The sequence below is a fragment of the Scleropages formosus genome, chromosome 3 (genome assembly GCF_900964775.1).
Source record: "Scleropages formosus chromosome 3, fSclFor1.1, whole genome shotgun sequence".
Classification (NCBI taxonomy): Eukaryota; Metazoa; Chordata; class Actinopteri; order Osteoglossiformes; family Osteoglossidae; genus Scleropages; species Scleropages formosus.
In genome coordinates this window covers 27797483-27815365 of record NC_041808.1, presented here as the reverse complement: position 1 = coordinate 27815365, position 17883 = coordinate 27797483, and the positions used below count along the sequence as shown (strand labels likewise).

The following is a 17883-nucleotide window of genomic DNA, read 5'->3' as shown; positions in this document are numbered from 1 at the left end:
TGGGCTTTTAAAAGTGAATAAAAGGGATTTTGTACTGACTTTTGAACTTTGTGTTAAAACTTTCACTTTGTAGCAGCTTGGCCTGTTCTCTGCCCCTTCGTTATTTTGTAATTTGTTTGTTTTGGCATTCTGGGAATCTTTATAATACAATAATGAACTCTGTTTGATAGTGTTACATTTACAATAACTTATTATCAGGTAAAGTTTTAAAGAAATGGATGGAAATTAAAAGCACAGAAAACTGTGTGTGTGTGTGTGTGTATATATATATACAACTGTGCTGTTTCTAAAAGCACAAACAAAAAATGCTTTGGAGGAAAATGAAATGCCTCTAACAGTGGTGAGGTTAGTAGGAACAATATTCTATGGTAAAGAACCATACGGAAACACGATGTTTCTTGGATTGTTTTTAAACTGCAGAGCAATGGCACAATGGTGATGTCAAACACCGAGATTTTTATATAAAGCCTGAATGGTCCCTTTCATATGCTTTTCAGCTATCCATGCTCTTCACAGAGGAATGCGACAAAGTACGAGACTTGATGCACGTGCATTCTTTCAGCTATGACTTTCACCTCCGTGTGGTGCACCAGTACTTGGTTGGCTGCCACATGACCTTGCGTCAAGGCTACCAGCTCACCAGTTTTCTAGAGGACTTCATGGCCCACCATCCTGATATTCCTAAATTTGGTCGCAATCATGTCTTCCAAGGTGGGTGCACTGGAAATATGAATGTGAAAATAGGTATTCTTCCTTTGTCACAGCTGTTCAGGCAGATTCTGGCTAAGCTGTGACGATCCGTTAACTATGAAAATGTCAAGAAATAAGCAATAATGTCAGGCTGTTGATGCGTGTCTCCAACAGGAAGTTATTCAGTCTCTACGGACATGATAACTGCACACCAGCTCTACAATTATATTACTGATCATGCTGGAACCTATGGGATGAAGCCCTTACGCATGTCCAAGGCTGCAACAATCACTGACAGTAAAAAGGGGGGGCAAAGCACAGATTTGCATGAGTATGCACTTGTGGCACACTGGAACAGGTATAGTATAATTTGAAAGGAAAACAAATCATTAAATTTATGCATGGAACCATGATGTATTTAACTGACTTTTTGCCACTAATCAACAAAGTACTCGATGTCAAAGAAAGGAAATGTTTACTAACTAATATAAAACAGAAAATAATTGCATGCATAGATATTTACACCCAAAGATTTACTACTTGGTAGGACCACCTTTGGTTTAAGTCTAAAACCATTGTCCATCTTGATCCTGGAGTTTTTGCCCATTCTTTGTGAAATAGTTTACAAATGGTCCTCAACCAACTTGAACAGCTTGAACAATTTTTAAGTCATTCCACAGATGCTCAATTGGATTGAGTTCTGGGTATAGATTTGGCCACTCCAGGACATTAACTTTTTTTTACTTTGAAGCCACTCCACTGTGGCTTTTGTCCTATTTGAAAATGAATCACCTTACAAGTCCCAGTGTGCTTAGCTCCATTCACATATCGTTCTGTCTTGAATTTTGGAAATAGTCCAAGGGAGGGGTGAAAACCTTTATAGGCAACATGTCTAATACTTAAGTTGACTTTGACTTTCTCCTGGTCTTTGATACTTTTCAGCTCAGGATCCTACAAGGACTTAGAAGGTTTACGTCACCACGATGACTTTGATGTGTCCCTTCTGGTTTGTCATAATGCTGCCCCATTTGAGGAACAATCAGAAGAGGAAAGGCATTTGCTAAGGTATTGTTTTGTACAACACAAAAATCATATATATTAACATATTAATACAGAGAGAAATTCAGGCAGTGTGTAGGAGGTCCTGTAGATTAAATTTCACCCACTGCTTCCCTAACTTGGAGATTCTTTTGGTGATATGCGGTGTTGGGTTTTTGCCAGACATGGCATTTTGCATTACAGGGAGACAACTCCACTTAAGTTTTGTCTTTCCAGAGGACAGTGCTCCATAAGTCTTGCGGTTCCTTCAGGTGCATTTTTGCAAATCTAAGCTGGAGTGCATTGTTCATTTTCTAGAGAAGGAGTTCTCTACTGGCTTCCCTTTGAAGAAAGCCATACTGAATGTTAACTTTACTCTGGTTTACAGAAGCCTGTAGATTCTTGCATCTATCTTTTGGATTCTATGCAGTTTTTCTGAGCACTAACATTTCATGAAATTCCTTAGACACTTACTAATGTTTTGAATGTACTGCATTTGTAAATGATCTTTCTCACTGTGGACTCTGTATTGTTTAGAAATTACTTTAAAAGCCTTCTCAGACTGATGAACATTTGCTTCTCTGAGATCCTCACAAATAACTTTCATCCTTGGTTTGCTGCATTAATTTTTTTTAAAGTGTGTCTAATCAAAACATAAATGCTCGCGCCAAGCATTTCGTGTTTCCGTAATTCATAAATTCTTTGTCTTTGTCTCTGCATATAAAGACTGTGCTACTACGTAATCATGACCAGCCAGCGTGAACTTTTCCCTCGACTGACAGCTGACATGCAGCGGTTCAAGAAGCTTCCGCAGATCCACAGGGACTCCAGAAGTATGCAAGGAAAGAACACAGAGGAACACATGGAAATGGGCAGAGCCCAGGACACTGACCTGGACCTATGGGAAGAAGATTCTTCCTTTGTAGGCAGCAGATACAATTTTGGGCCTGAACCTGAAAGGGTGCCCCCGCTACTTTGCTATTTCTCTCCACTCTTTCCATTGCTTAATTCAGAGGTGAACTATGCCCAAAGACAAATTCAAACAAGTGTGGAGCAAGCCATGGGGCATTGCCGGAGGGACAATTTATGGAGGCGGCTTTTTCATGGGGAGCACCTTGCTTCAGACAAGCTCAAGTTAAGTAAACTGTCATTCGGTGAGCTGGAGGAACTACTTGGTGCTGTGCAGAGTGAATCCATTGGTGACATTGACCCACAGCTGGTAAGACAACTTTATTTGACACAATTTTTGTCTTTTTGCACATACATACAGTATATGGTTATTGTAATATATAGGTGGTATAAACTTTGTTACCCAGTACTGTTGTCTTTTCTTCTTGGATCATATCATGTAGTGTTTACTGTACATCACTATATTAAGATTCGCACATATTCAAATAGTCATTGCAGAACTCAACTGAAAAAGGCTCAAATTCCTCCACTGCAATGTAAAGGACATTCATAATAAATGTATAATATAGGAACTGTTGCACTCATTACAGCTAAATGTAGTGCAACCAGTTAAGTGTAAGAGAGTAGTTAGTTTTTCTACACAGTGCCAGTGGAGCTTTTCATATCGCTGTGATGGAACACTGCCAAAAACTGGTCTTCCAGAAGCCACTGAGCCCACCGCCATGCTGTACTGAAGCCGGAACTCTAGTTGCGTCACTGCAGCCAGTGCATTCCACTTCTTCTTGTTCTTACCTTGATGCCTGCTACAGCAACCCCAGGATCACACAAGTTTCTGTATTTTATCACTTCCCCTACTTTAGCTTGTGAGGCTTTTTTAAAATTTATTTATGAAGCAGTAATTTGGATTTTGTGTACCTCACCTCAGCTGAGGAGTACAACACTAGAGCCATCACCATGTAGACATCTTTACAATTATCTTTTGGATTGTGCCAGTTTATGTTCTCAACTCCCATTACCCCTTGTTTGTTATTTTCAAAAATATTATCTTGGTAATCACAGTCCCTAAATAGTAATCATGGCCTCTGTTGGACTGAGTGATGCCAGCTTGTTTGGGTATTAATTAATTTGCATTGTGTACAGTATGTAATAACTACAGAAGAGATGAATGAGCACAGGTGGACAGCAATACAGTATTACTGAGTATTTAATGAAGGAATATTTCCTTGTTGTGTTATGCTAGCTAATGTTAAGTATTGAAGTGAGTGTGTCCATTTTAATGAGTTGGTCGTAGCATGAATACAGTTTGAGCTGAAATTAACCACTAAAGCTAATTACGATTTTGATTTATGATAATTCACCTTCCGAAGGATTTTTCAGGAATGAATGGTCTTTGTAAGGCAGGGGAAGACTGTAACGTCTCCAGCCAGCAATGTTTAACAAGAGGATATAATTAAGCTGATGCAAGTATTTGTTCTGCATATAGTTTAGCATTGTTTGATACTTGGTTCTTTGCAGGATTGCTTCCTGACCATGAGTCCAGGTTGGTATCAAAGTCTAATCAAGGTGTTGCTGCAGCGGTTCCCTCAGAGTTGCCGGCACTTTGTGGATGACAGTGGGATCCAATACCTGGTAGGAAACTGATAACATTTTATGTGGAATCTCATAGACTAGAGCAGTACAATGTCAAAATACAAATACAATGTCACACAGAAACAGAACTATTGTTATAGCACAACTGACTATATTTACATTTTATTGAAGATAGTCAGTTGTGCTATAACAATAGTTCTGTTTGACACTGTATTTTGTAGATTTTCTAAATTAGCACAAAGCAATCTATTGCTAAAAGATAATCCACATGAAAATAATGAAATATGCATGTTCCTATAATATAGTTGTATTTTTTAAGCAGTGTTTATACTGCTGTGCGGTGCTAATTAATAAAATAACCAATTCATGATTCAGAAATCACACTAGCAGTCATGTAAATTGCATTCCTCTATTTATTCATCAAAATATATACAATCAATTCAGTCGAAAGCATGCTTATATCCAAGTCCTGAAATTACACCAAAGCTGATTGTGAAACAGTCTGATGAATAGTAGACTTTACAATGGTCACCTAGTGTCTACACACTTTGTGTCCACAGACTACACATGCTTATGAGTAATTTTACTAAAATGTTTATAAATTAAAAAATGGAATTTAATAAAAAATAGGACCAACTTAACAGCCATCATCTGTTCTTAGGCTTGTGAATTTAGAAGGTTTTATGAAAATTTTTCAACCTTTCAAGGGTACAATTGGAGACAGAAAATTCTAGATGGATTGCTTTCTAAAGGATATTTGCTACAACTTTTTGGTAGCCCTAAATAAGATTTATTTTTTTGTTGATGCTCACATAATAACTACCCCCCCCCCCGCCTCGTGCTGAAAACTTGCATTAAAAGCTTTTCATAGCCACATAATGTTCAGAAATCATGTTTCAATTTTAATATATCTTAAAATGATTAACTTGTACTATATAGTTCTTAAGTACTGAAATTGCATGAAACTGGATGTCAGTTTCTGCTCCCTTTCTAGTATGGGTATCGCAGCATCACCCGTTTGCTTGGCCCCAGTAATTGTTCATTCTCTTCTCTTAAGGCTGTCCTGAATCAAAAATTCACTGACTGCTTTGTTCTCGTCTTTCTTGACACTCCGGCAGGGAAAACGGTAAGACACTAGTAAAATTTTTTTTACATGTAAAAGTTTTTATTTTACAGAATTTTCAATAATGCCATGCCATTTCTTAGTGGGGGGGCAGGGGTGGATTTTCCCCCCCACTTTGAGTTTCTGAAAGTTTTAAATTGTCTTGTATTTTCATTTCAGAGCCTTAAAGTTGTTTTCAGAGAACCATTACCATCCCACACACAACCTAGCAACAGCCCATTACCCCAGCTGGTGTCCATGTACCATCACTTGGAATCAGTGATCAACACAGCGTGCTTCAACCTCTGGACTGGACTGCTCACTTAGTATTAACTTTTCATTATATTTAGTATTTATATTGGCACCTTATTTTGCTAAATATTTAGCTGTACAGTTAGAGCTTTAAGTGTTATTACTACTTGTAGTTGAGGGGTACTCAAGTATTCTTCAGCAATTTGAAACAGAGGATCCAAATGTCTGTGCAAAATAACTGCTTAGCACAGAAAATGTTTGGATAAAGAAACTATAGTTAACATGATTTCTTTACGTTTAAGGATTTTTTTTTTTTTTTTTTTAAATGTGGTCTAAAAAGCATTTGGTGGTTAACCTTATACACTGAATTACACTTACAACCTTGACCATGCAGTACATGGAATATGTCCAACTTAAACAGGGCATTTTGAAAATGTATGGCTGAAACCTTAAGTGCACTACCTCAGAATAATGGACAATTACTAGAGAAGCCTCAACACAACACACCAAAAAAGTATGCGATTCTTTGACACATTTTTAAGAGCAGAACATGGAGTTTGGGTGGGTTGTCCCTGGTTTATTGGTGCATATGTAATTAAATCTGAAATTTTTAACTATTGTTGATTAATAAAACTATTGTATATAAACCTCTGTGTAAATGTCAGGTTGCCATCACACATCTGACTGCCCTACATCCATCTGGAATCAGAAACTGTGTGACACTTGGCTTTATAAAACATTCACTGTACTGATGTTAGTCATTACTGACTCAACAGCAGCACATACATCTGATCCTACATGGCCTTGTGAGCTTTCAGGTTTTCTAAGGTTGTTGAATGCTTCCAAGGCACTGAAGTTTGGGGCCTATTAGTAGATTCACTCAACTTCATGGCTTTACTCAAAACATCCATCAGCTTTTTTTTTTTTTTTTTTTTAAACAGGTGCTGAACTATAGATTCAAACCATAAGAATCCTGGATGTCAGCACTTACTTTCTAACACGCACCACTTTCCAGTTTTGAGATGTCTTATTTTAACGATACATGAACAAAAAAACTGGCAGCACAGAACTCTGCTGTACAGAATCCTAGTAATACCAGGCAGGAGTGTGGAGGACTAAACTTTAATTTTCCAGTTTCTAATATAGTCATTTTAGTGATCAACATTTTTCATAAGCATAATTACAAAATAGAATACTTCTATTAGCTAACTGGCTTTTTTAGTTACCTATCATAAGTTCAGCATAATTTCTACACAGGAAAATTAGGCAATTCATATACATTCTTGTTTTATAAGTGAATGGATGGGTGGAATTCTTGTTCTATTCTGACTGGCTTATACAGGTTGAACTTACTTGTTTCTCTATATCACCTGAAAAGTTTGAGGTCTTTTCATATTATAACAGTAACAAAGTTTTGAGATTAAATCAAGGTTGAAATGGTAGCAAAGTAATCACACAAGATCACAGGTTAATTTTTTAAAACCATTACCCACTCTAATTTGGGATTCTTGCTGGTCACTAGTGCTTGCTCCAGTACTCTCTGATCCAGCCTAAACCAGCATCAGTGGAACCTGAAATAAGAAAAGTCTTCAATACTGGTATTTGTAAACAGCCATTAAAAAAAAATTAAAAATTAAACTCAAAATAGAGAAAACATGTACTGTGGAAAATATCTATTAAATAACACACCTCACACTGATGATTCTAAAAACAGTTGATTTCTGAATAAAACTGCATTCAAATTTTAAACACTACAAAACAAACAAACAAAAAAAAAAAAAAAAAAAAAAAAAAAAAGTACTTACCCTTCGGTTTGTATTCACAACCAATGTAACCTTGGTATCCAAGTTCTTCCAGCAGTCCAAAAAGGTAAGAAAAGTTTACTTCACCCGGACTGTCCGGCTCATTGCGACCAGGAATTTGAGCAATCTGGATATGACCTGCAGTTAAGAGTTTGATGTATAAATTAGAAAACCAGAAATTAGTTTTCAAAAGGAACCATTCCTAATGTTGTGCCTGTCACTAAATCGCAGAGTCCTCCTGGTATGAACTTTTGAGTTGCGAAGTTTGAGACGGCCAGTTTTCCACTCATTTTTATAGTATTTTCTTCACTTCTCTATTTTCAAAAATGAGTTTGTTTCCAATGATTGGTTGGTAGTAAAATGCACTCAGGCAGAGGAGTAACATTGGATCAAATTAATTCGGCTCTCTTCCAGCATTCACACCTTTATCTGATTTAAGCTTGAATGATGATCAGTAACAAAAAGACAAACACTGCACAATATGTTGAATAAACAGTCAACAGCTAGCATTAAATAGGAATTTGAGAATGCACCGCATTTTCATTTTCTTTTGTTTTAATGTGACCTGAAGTTATGAATATTAAGGTTTTCCAACCTATTTACTTTCAACACAGGCATCAGCTGTCAGTGACTGATATCGCAATTGGTAACAGACAATATACACAAACAAGCTTGCGTTCATCTAATAATCAAGACTCTTGCAAAATATCCTCGACAAATAAATGAAGATATATCGCCATCCTTACACACTTGTGTAGATAATAAAGAAAAACAAAGTGTCTAGATGCTAATGAATACTGCACATGTTGTTTCAAGTTAAGAGAAGACGACAAAATAAAAGTTCTGTGAAACACTTGTGTCCAGCTATGGTGCTCCCTGCCTCACATTTACATGTATTCATTCAGCTGATGCTCTTCTTCAAAGTGACTTACAATGTTAATCCACCTAGAATTATTTACCTGCTTATACAGATGTGTAATTTTACTGGAGCAACATTAGGGTAAGAACCTTGCTGGAGGTGGGATTTGAACCTCCAACCTTTGGGTCGGAAGGCAGCAGCTCTAACCACTACACTACTAGCTAAACCCTCACGCCCTCTCTTTCCAGGATAGGCTCTGGAATACAGCACCCCTGCATAGGAAAAGTGGTTGCTAAAAAGGAAGTAAAATACATAGTGATGTCATTACAGCTTTATGTGATGTTTCTGCAGAAACGCGGAAGTTGTTGCCTGTGATTAAACTGAGGGATATCTGTATTAGTAGCCACTTATTGACTGACATGGTAGTTGGATTTATGAACAGTTATTTTCTGCCACAATTTTGTTCCCAAGTTGAGGTCGGTTAGTCCACTCTCTGGTCTAGACATTTCCTTCATAAAAAAAATAACCACACTTACCAATGAGAGGGAAATACTTCTGGATATTCTGTGTTAAGTTCCCATCCATTATTTGCCAGTGGAACACATCCTGTGCAAAACACATGAAATAAACCTCCAGACATAAAGTTCAACAGCAAATGTAACGGACAAGATATACAGACCATTTTCAAGGAAACTTAATCCCTGTTTAAACAATACATACAACAGGCACATTACCATAGTAATGTAGTATTGTGTATGAAGTATTGTTTCACCTCTACTAATGAACTGCCGTGGTGTGGGATTTGGTTACTGGAGACTGCTTCTTAAGGTTTTTTTTTTTTTTTTTTTTTAAGCTGCCAACAGCAGAGAAATGTACTAGCAACAAGATCTGAAAACAGTTATTTTTCTGGAATTTTGCCTCAAATATTTTCCATTTTGGGCATTTCTGAATCAAGTAGCTTGTAAACAATTTCAACCTAGATTCAAGCTTAAATCTGACATTTGTAAGACATTCTTTGCAATGGCTGTTAAAAATTTTGCAGCTTTAACAAATATGAAAGGATTAATTGCAGTCTGAGTATGAGTTTTCGCCTCGAAAAAGAACCAGATTGAGAAAAAGGATTTCCCCACATCCTGAAAGAAACTGAAATAAATCCAGTTTCCAGTTAAAGATTAAATTACAGATGCTCCTCTACTTGGGATGGTTCAACTTATGATTTTTTGAAGTTATGATAGCAATACGCATTCAGTACAATCCAAACTTTGAATTTTGAATTTCGATATGCAGTACGATACTCTTTCCCGATGCTGGGCAACAGCAGCAAGCTAAAGCATCCACTCTTGCAGTCTCTGTAGCGATCACACGAACGAGTGTAAACAACCTGTCATAACTGTCATACGTATTTGAATTGTATGTCAACTGTCATACATACATTGCACTTTATTCAATACACAAGATTACAGGAGAACCTAATTCTAATGAAAATACCTGTACGTAGTCACTTGGTGCTGTAGTTCCACAATTCGCCGCATGGTGGTGTTGGCATTACTGTCATTATTGGTTATCATGCAACAGCTGATGGATGCTTTAGCTGGCGCTATATTTTATGATTAAAAATCTTTTTTTCCAATGTGGAATACATTTTACATTTCTTTATTTAGCAGACACTTTTCTCCAAAGCGACTTCCAATGAACTCTATGTAGTGTTATCAGCCCACACACCTTATTTACCAAGGTAACTTACGCTGCTAGATACACTACTTACACTGGGTCATCCATCCATACATCATTGGAACACACTCTCTCTGTCACTCGCACACTATGTGGCAACCTAAACAGCATGTCTTTGGACTGTGGGAGGAAACCAGAGCACCTGGAGAAAACCCACGCGAAGACAGGGAGAACATGCAAACTCCACACAGACTGAGCGGGGATTGAACCCATGTCCTCTCTCACCACCCAGGCGCTGAGAGACAGCAGCGTTACTCGATGGTAAGTGTTCTGAGCACTTTAAGGTAGGGTAGGCTGGGCTATGATGTTCTGTAGGTGTGGTGCTGTATTCTTTTTCAACTTTTTCTACTTGCTATGGGTTTAATCGGAACATAACCCCATTAGTCAGAACATCTGTATATGAAATCCAACATATTTACGGTGAAGTATACTGATCTTATAGTACATAATGCACTTTCTTATACAGAACTATATAATATCCTGTATCCTGAAGGCAGACTCGGACTGCTTTCGCAGATTACAGAAAAAAAAAGCCAATAAAAAAAAACTAATTTAGAAGCATGTAGAACCGAACTCCTCCCCCCCAAGCATATTTGGCAGTAGCAGGTTTAGCATCTTCCATGGAGCGAATATTATGAATAGGAAATAACTAAACTTAAGTAGTCCTTACCATCTGCAACTTGATGTTTGGCTTGCCAACTTTCTGCAAAATTGCAGCAGCTGAGAAATTGCAAGGACAAGAAATTGTATATTTATGTAATGCACACTACAAAAAATACAAATTGGTGGTTCTGTTCATTTTTAACCTCTTATCCAAGAATGGTTGATTTTTAGAAGTAGACTTTACCTTGGTGTGGTGTGGCCAGAAAATACCGTGGATCTGTTACCCTGGTATTAATTGGCTCAATCAAGCCAATAATTTCTTCCTAAAAACAAAGAGAAAAAAGAACAAATCTTTGATAGAACTCTGGGATAGTTCTGTTTGCTGTATAAAACCAGAATTAAACATTTTACTCAAATTACCTTATATTCCATAGTTACATCTTAGATGTCTTCAATGAAACCTAATTTATTAAAAATTCTAAAGATTTTGATTATTCCATTTCTTCAATAATTTGTAGACCGTAACTTTTGACAGGACATCTGCTGCATATTTCAAATTCTCCACAAAAGTCGCTTCCATCTCCTGGACAGCAGCGCCTCGATCAATCCCTTCAGGTATCCTCCCAGCCATCAAGTGGATCCTGGAAAGAGGCACAATAGCAGTACTTATTAATCAAAATATGAAACATACAGCCGGGTTTATTCAAGTAGTTACTAGTATTTAATTACTTACAGTGCTGTGAAAAACTATTTAACCCCTTTCCAATTTTATGGTGACACCAGTATTGTTCATTTTGTACTTAAGGTGGGCTCTAACAGGAAGGTTTAATCAGAAGTTAACAAGAAGTTCACTTCTTGCCTAGCAGCCATAAACAAATTGGTGGTTAACAGGATCTCTGAAGGGGGTAGGGGACTGACACACTTTCTGCTCTCAGTCTACAGCTTGGTTTTGGCACCTCTCTCTTCCTTTCCAGTAGGTCACATGTTCTCATTTTTGTTTTGATAATATGACAAACTGTATTACCAGGGATATATCCTTGTTTTACCATTTTATGTTAAATGCTTCCTTCTAAAATTACAACCAGGGACGTTAACATCATTAAAAGCAGGAGAATTTCATGTACATACATTTATTCATTTAGCAGATGCTTTTCTCCAAAGCGATGCACATCTCATAAAAAATACAAGGTGTACATTACATTAGGAGAAAGAGACACACGGTTGCAGACATGTGATTCTTAAGTAAAGTTAGTTTGTTTCCTTCCATCTTACGCACCAGTATTCATCACACAAGTAGCTGCATAAAACTCAATATATATAATACATAAACATTTATAAATTACGTACATTACAGGAGTAGCTGAGTATTGTCTTTTCCAGGCATGATCTTAAAGCTGTAGAGCAAGAAAATTTACACCTTACATGAACTTAAGAGATCATGGGCAAAGTGAGTCTGCAAGTTTTAAGGTGCTTTTTAAATGTGGACAGAGAATCAGCAGTTCTGAGTGAGAGGGGGAGGTCATTCCACCACAACGGAGCCAGAGCCGAGAACCTTCACGGTATTTTCAAATGCACAAAAAAAAAATCTTAAGTGGAAGAAGTCTTCTTAAAGACATCTGAAACTTATTGGGACTTGTTATCCTTATTTCATTTAGCTTGATAACTACACACTGTGGTCTATATCTGAATGTCCTTTTGAAAAAACACTTCTACTTGTAAACTAGTCACCTAAGTGTAACACGCAATAAAAGACACACACACACACACACACACTTTCTGAACCGCTTGTCCCATACAGCGTCACGGGGAACCGGAGCCTCCCCAGCAACACAGGACATAAATTTTCCTAGCAAAAGAAAATGTATCTGAACTGTAATTCAAATCAATGCTGGATTCCCCTGTGGATAAGAAAAAAGTTGGTCCTTGTGGTATGTATGTAGATGTACTTATAACATGTTGCTGTCTCAGTTTTGATGTGGAAAAAAAGACATGGCGACAAAAAAAGAAAACTGGAAAGGGTTTAGTCCCTTTCCAAATCATTGCATGCTTTAATGTTATCAAAATAATACAATTATAATGATTTATATAACCAGCCACGACTATGTACTTGTAAACTAGTCACCTAAATATAACACACAATAAAATCAGACTTTTGCCCAAGAAGTGAAAACTGTCATTTTTAAATAATTGTATGTTGCAAAAAAGTACACTCTTCCACAGCACTGTTTACCAGAAGCAGTCCACAGGGCCATGATAACTTTTTCAGATAATACCAAATAAGAGAGAGGCCTCTAACCTCCTGCAGTCCAGGGCCTTCGAAAAGGTCACCGCCACCTCCAAACCCTGCCTGAAGTCACTCTCCCTTCCTGGAACGGCACCAAGTCCCAGCTCGCCAGCTTTTAAATCACCTGAAATAATGATTTGGGGGGGAAAATTAAATCAATGTACACAGAGAGTCCAATACAGACAAAGAAATATTTCTAAAAATATGTTATACAGCAAGGAGGGTGCGGTGGCGCAGCGGGCTTGGCTGAGTCCTGCTCTGTGGTGGGTCTGGGGTTCGAATCCCACTTGGGGTGCCTTGCGATGGACTGGCGTCCCGTCCTGGGTGTGTCCCCTCCCCCTCCGGCCTTACGCCCTGTGTTGCCGGGTTAGGCTCTGGGTCACTGCAACCCCCGCTTGAGAAAAGCGGTTTCAGCCTTTGTGTGTGTGTGTGTGTGTGTTATATAACACTCTGAATTAAAATGGTGGAGGCAAAGTTCGCCTTTAGTATTGAGTATTTAAATGTAAAGTAGAAGAAAGAAGAAGTAAATAACACTGAGTACTGAAGTTAGAACACGTACTATTCTGTAGCTACTCCGAGTGTGAAAGTACAACATGTACAGTAACAGTGTGTGCGTATTACACACTGCTAATACAGTTACTACACAAACATAGTATTATTGGCGGGATTTTTGCGATACAAATGTTAAAAATAGACTTTATTTGCATCAGTAACATAGTACAGTACACCAAAAGTTATCATCGTTTTAAATTTGTATATAGAATTGATCAGCTGTATACAAATATCAGTATTTAATAGAAAAATATTAATAATAATAATAATAATAATAATAATGTCCTGGAATGTTCGAGAAGACTTGCTCTGCTGAGGCCGGACAATTAGATCAAGCGTTTCAGTAACACAATCGAATGCTCACACCAAGCTATTCAGATTCATTGTATTGGCACTTTTTAATAATTTACAATTTATTTAGCGGTCGACTAGTACGCATTTTAAAAAAAAAAAAAAAAAAAAAAAAAAAAGCTACAAATCTGTAAAGGGAAAAAAAAAAGAAAAAAACACCATGCACCGTGCATCACAGGACTAGTACGATAATATAACGATGAAAAAGCAAAATTCTTCATTCAATGTACGTAAGAAGTAGCGACGATGATGGCATCAAACTGGAGAAAATACTTTTTTGAGGGCCATACAACAAATGACTGTGGCCAACAACTGGCCTCCCAAGGAGCATTAAAGTGCAAGTATATTTTTTGCGTAAATTATCAGTATCTGCTCCTATCCCCGGTTGTAACCGTAGTGCACGGAATACTTGTGCACAAACTTTTGTGTGTCGATAGCTTGAGACCTGTTTTCGCGTTCGCGAAGATTAGGTGTTAAGTAGCATGGAAACAGAATGAATATACATTAGTATGAATACACACACACACACACACACATTTTCTAATAATACTTAAAGACAGTTGAGCTGCAAGTTCCGCATTACTGTGTGTGTGTGTGTGAGAAACCCGTTACAGCAGATTACGAAGCATAATTTTCGGAAAACAAGTGTCAAAGCGAGAATTCTACAGTTCGTCAGCTGTTAAATTCGTCCTAACCAATCAGGTCACATGACATGTGTGCGAAATTATCGCCTGTGTGTGAATACATTCAGTTGTACCCATAATAATCTGCCATAGTGACACGAAGACCACGACGTCGTGAAGGCACTACGTAGTAAAAATATGGCAAACGCGTGATCTCACCAAACCCCGCGATGGTCCACTCACCCGGAGGGGTGTTGAGGAGCACGACCTCGAGGCCGGCTTCATTCCTCGTCTTCTGCAGCTCCTCGAGATCCGAGTCGTAAAGCCAGGCCGCTTCCACAGCCCGGAAGCCCGCGGCCGCAGCGGCGCGCATTCGCTGCGCAAAACTTGGCAGATCCGTAAACAGCCACGACACATTTGCGCAAAACTTTAAAGGTGACAATGACATCTTCGACGGTGATTCTACGTTCTTAGAGGGGGGGAGAAAATGTGCAAACAAACAGGCGACCGAAGTTTACCGCAGTAAGAAACAAGACACTGGTGTAAGTCACAGACAGGGCTGTGATAAATCCAGGCAGGTGTCGTAAACTGTTTTTCTAAGCTCTGCACCGTCACAGTCCGGATCCTGAACCGTTGCTGTTTGCTATCGCCTCGAGCAGCGGCAGCCGCGCGGGCAGAGGAGCGCGGTGACGTCATTAGTGGACTCCGTTCCGTTGGGCGCACTTCGCAGACCTCCTGTTCCAACGTGCGGGAGGAGCGCTGTGTGTTACGAGAGCCGGTGAATGCATCAGCTGAAACGATCGAAGTAAAACCACACTTAAAGTACACAGTTATATCTGAGTTTTGTGTCCAAGCAAACAATTATTGGTATCCCGATAAAGAAAATCCTTTAACATTTAAAGATTAACTACGACACCTCCAACGCACTGGGATCAAATCACGAATCGATTAAATATCCGTTAGTCGCGTCTGAGTTGTAATAATTTTTGTCTGTATTAAGTTATTAAGCGTGAATGCTTGACAAGTGTGTTTAATATTTAATTGCAAGCATGTAGTATTTAAATCATAAATGCTACCACACATGCAGCCAATAGCCTATTTTTCCAGCTTATTTATTTGTTTTGAAATTGCATTTATTCACTGCTCTTCTTGTAAACTCATGATCATGTTTGTGCTGCAGAACAAAAATGGCCTGTGTTTATTCGTTGGTAGCAAGAAGCACGGAGATAGCAGGAAATGGACTCAAAGGCTGCTCTCTGTTTGGGGTGGGGGGCATTAGCATTATTGTTTTTTTCAGGCTTTGACATGATCTAGCCTCCCTAGTGTAAACACCCAAATTTGGGTTAAGCCCCAGGGGAGTCTGGTGGCGCAGCAGGCTTGGCCGGGTCCTGCTCTCTGGTGGGTCTGGAGTTCGAGTCCCGTTTGGTTTACCTTGCGATGGACTGGTGTCCCGTCCTGGGTGTGTCCCCTCCCCCTCCAGCCTTGCACCCTCTGTTGCTGGGTTAGGCTTGGGATAAGCGGTCTCAAGCAGTGTGTGTGTATTTAAGCCCCTGATTTAACAGTTTTAATATCCACACGTGATACGGACACACACACGTATTATAATGTCCAGGCATGGAAGTGGGGTGATCGCAAGTGCAGAGTGTATTTGCAAGTGCACAGTGCAAACTGGAAAATGCAGAGGTGATGTGATCAACACGGAACAAAGATACATAGGGTATTTGCACAAAGAGAACAAGTGACTGGGACTGGAACATGTAGGTGTGATGGAATACAGGACTGGAACATGAGACTTGGACAGGGTTACAGAAGACACACATAAACAGGACAGAAATTTGTTACAGGAACATAAATACCCTTGGAATGGGACTTGGGAAACTGGTGAGTAAACAATGATTCCTAGGATATTGCGAGAAAGGCTGTAGAGAGCTGATCAAGAATCCTGCACTTGGGTATGTTCTTTGCTTCTTTAATTCTTGTTGGTTGTTGATGGTCATATTACTAACAGGTGTGCAGGTTTGGGTTGATGGGACAGTATTACTCATATGGGTCATGACAACAAGGAGAGAGAGAAAGGACCCTTGAGCAAGAGACAGAGAAGAACAAAGACTGTCTTCGTTTCCTTCTCCACGACACCTTCTTCAGCCTTAAAGTTCAAGAATAAAGAGCAATGAATCTAGAAAGCCCTGAGCCAGTGTCCTGTTATCCCATGGCCCAGTACATTGGTCTCACTGCAATGAAATGCATGTTCACAGAGTCCCAGAGTACATTATGGTGGCACTGGGGCCACCACTAGCCTACAATTTCAGAATGCTCAAGATCTTAGTTTTATATCAATTTGCAGTTGTTGTTTTCCTCTCTTCTGTTCCCATCTAGTAACTTCAGTGCTTCATCATTAAGTACATTGTTAAAGACTATTGTCATATTTTTTGATGCATTTACTCACAAAAAACAATGCATTTGAGGATGTTTCTGTGGCAGCCAAGATACTCTAGCTGATGTACACCTCCCTGCCATGGCAGGGCATTTAAAGTAGTTCATAGATCATGGTCTACTGGTACAGCCTGAGATCTATTGACTCACATGAAGCTGAAGTCATACTTCACTAAGGCTATGTTATCAAGAAGAAAATCATCAACACTGGCATTATCCTGAGCAGTTTCAATATCTTGAGTAACACAAGTGTCATCTTACCTTTATACATTGATAGGATATACAGTTTGCTTTGTATTCCTTCTTCCCAGGGTTTTAAATGGCACATGTAACTTGGTGTCAGGTGTATATACGTGTATTGAATAACCATTTAAAGTCAGGAGTGGGAAAGAATTAGACAGTCATTACTTTTACTGGGAGATGAAAACAAGTCAAGAGACAACTGGAAAAGAATGTGATTTTTTTCTGTGCTATGTATGATCTTGCTGACATGGCCTGTTTTTGGATAGTTTTCACTCTGCCTGTCATCACCTCACAGAAAGTAGACAGCAACCATAAGGTAAAAACTGTCTTTTTGAACCAAAGATCCTAACTGTATTTCTTGTATATGTAAATACCTTGATGTTTTAAAGTAAAGGAATATAAATTATAAGCAATGGCAAAATATTTCATTGTTCATTAACAGCATTTTTCGATTTATCATATTAATTATGGAGTATTTTAATGTCAAAACGATGCAGAGTAAGGTTACAAGTACAGAATGAATCTGTATGTTGCATACAAAGTACATATGTAGTTTAGTTTTATAACATCCTTAAACAACTTTAAGAAGTTCCCAGTGATTGGTTACCTGAGTGGCTTCTCCTTGACCAAGGTACTAAATCTCTCCAGTAAAATATCCAGCTGTAAAAATGAGTAATATTGGAAGTCCCATTATATCAGTATCTGCTAGGCAAAGAAAAACTCGTTCTTACTCATTCTTAGTCTGTGCTTATTGTGTTGCTCATCCCTAATACACACAAATATTATTGTATTATCTGCAAACTTCTGCAGAAAGGAAGGCA

The 17883-nt window shown here is 38.5% G+C and overlaps 2 protein-coding genes across 7 annotated transcripts in view; one reads left to right on the top strand and one right to left on the bottom strand.

The window, feature by feature from the left end:
- The window catches only part of szt2 (SZT2 subunit of KICSTOR complex), a 71266-nt gene extending 65277 nt beyond the window's left edge, over window positions 1-5989 (top strand). For all 5 annotated transcript variants that reach the window (XM_018738608.2, XM_018738610.2, XM_018738606.2 and 2 more), the window contains 7 exons: window positions 498-711; window positions 865-1048; window positions 1633-1755; window positions 2455-2947; window positions 4153-4266; window positions 5285-5353; window positions 5510-5989. In XM_018738608.2, coding sequence (XP_018594124.1) covers window positions 498-711; window positions 865-1048; window positions 1633-1755; window positions 2455-2947; window positions 4153-4266; window positions 5285-5353; window positions 5510-5656 — 1344 coding nt within the window. In that variant the 3' untranslated portion in view covers window positions 5657-5989. The remainder of the gene's footprint in view (window positions 1-497; window positions 712-864; window positions 1049-1632; window positions 1756-2454; window positions 2948-4152; window positions 4267-5284; window positions 5354-5509) is intronic.
- A 1084-nt stretch (window positions 5990-7073) lies between these two features.
- hyi (hydroxypyruvate isomerase) lies at window positions 7074-15504 on the bottom strand. 2 transcript variants are annotated; one of them, XM_018738413.2, is made up of 8 exons: window positions 14630-15504; window positions 12873-12984; window positions 11103-11217; window positions 10821-10899; window positions 10644-10693; window positions 8779-8848; window positions 7387-7521; window positions 7074-7152 (listed from the first exon to the last, which is right to left on the bottom strand). In XM_018738413.2, the coding sequence occupies exons 1-8, from the start codon at window positions 14832-14834 to the stop codon at window positions 7100-7102; spliced, it is 819 nt and encodes a 272-aa protein (XP_018593929.2). In that variant the 5' UTR covers window positions 14835-15504; the 3' UTR covers window positions 7074-7099. The 2 variants fall into 2 exon arrangements, with proteins under 2 accessions (XP_018593929.2, XP_029106491.1); XM_029250658.1 differs by having other exon boundaries at window positions 8779-8872; window positions 14630-15503.
- Window positions 15505-17883: the final 2379 nt, after the last annotated feature.

Coding starts and splice junctions, on each gene's coding strand:
- hyi (XM_029250658.1), bottom strand. CDS start 14,834: ATGTCATTGTCACCTTTAAAGTTTTGCGCAAATGTGTCGTGGCTGTTT. Junction 11,218..12,872: donor AAGGCCCTGGACTGCAGGAG/GTTAGAGGCCTC, acceptor GCCTCTTTCCAG/GATCCACTTGATGGCTGGGA. Junction 10,694..10,820: donor TCTGGCCACACCACACCAAG/GTAAAGTCTACT, acceptor GCAATTTCTCAG/CTGCTGCAATTTTGCAGAAA.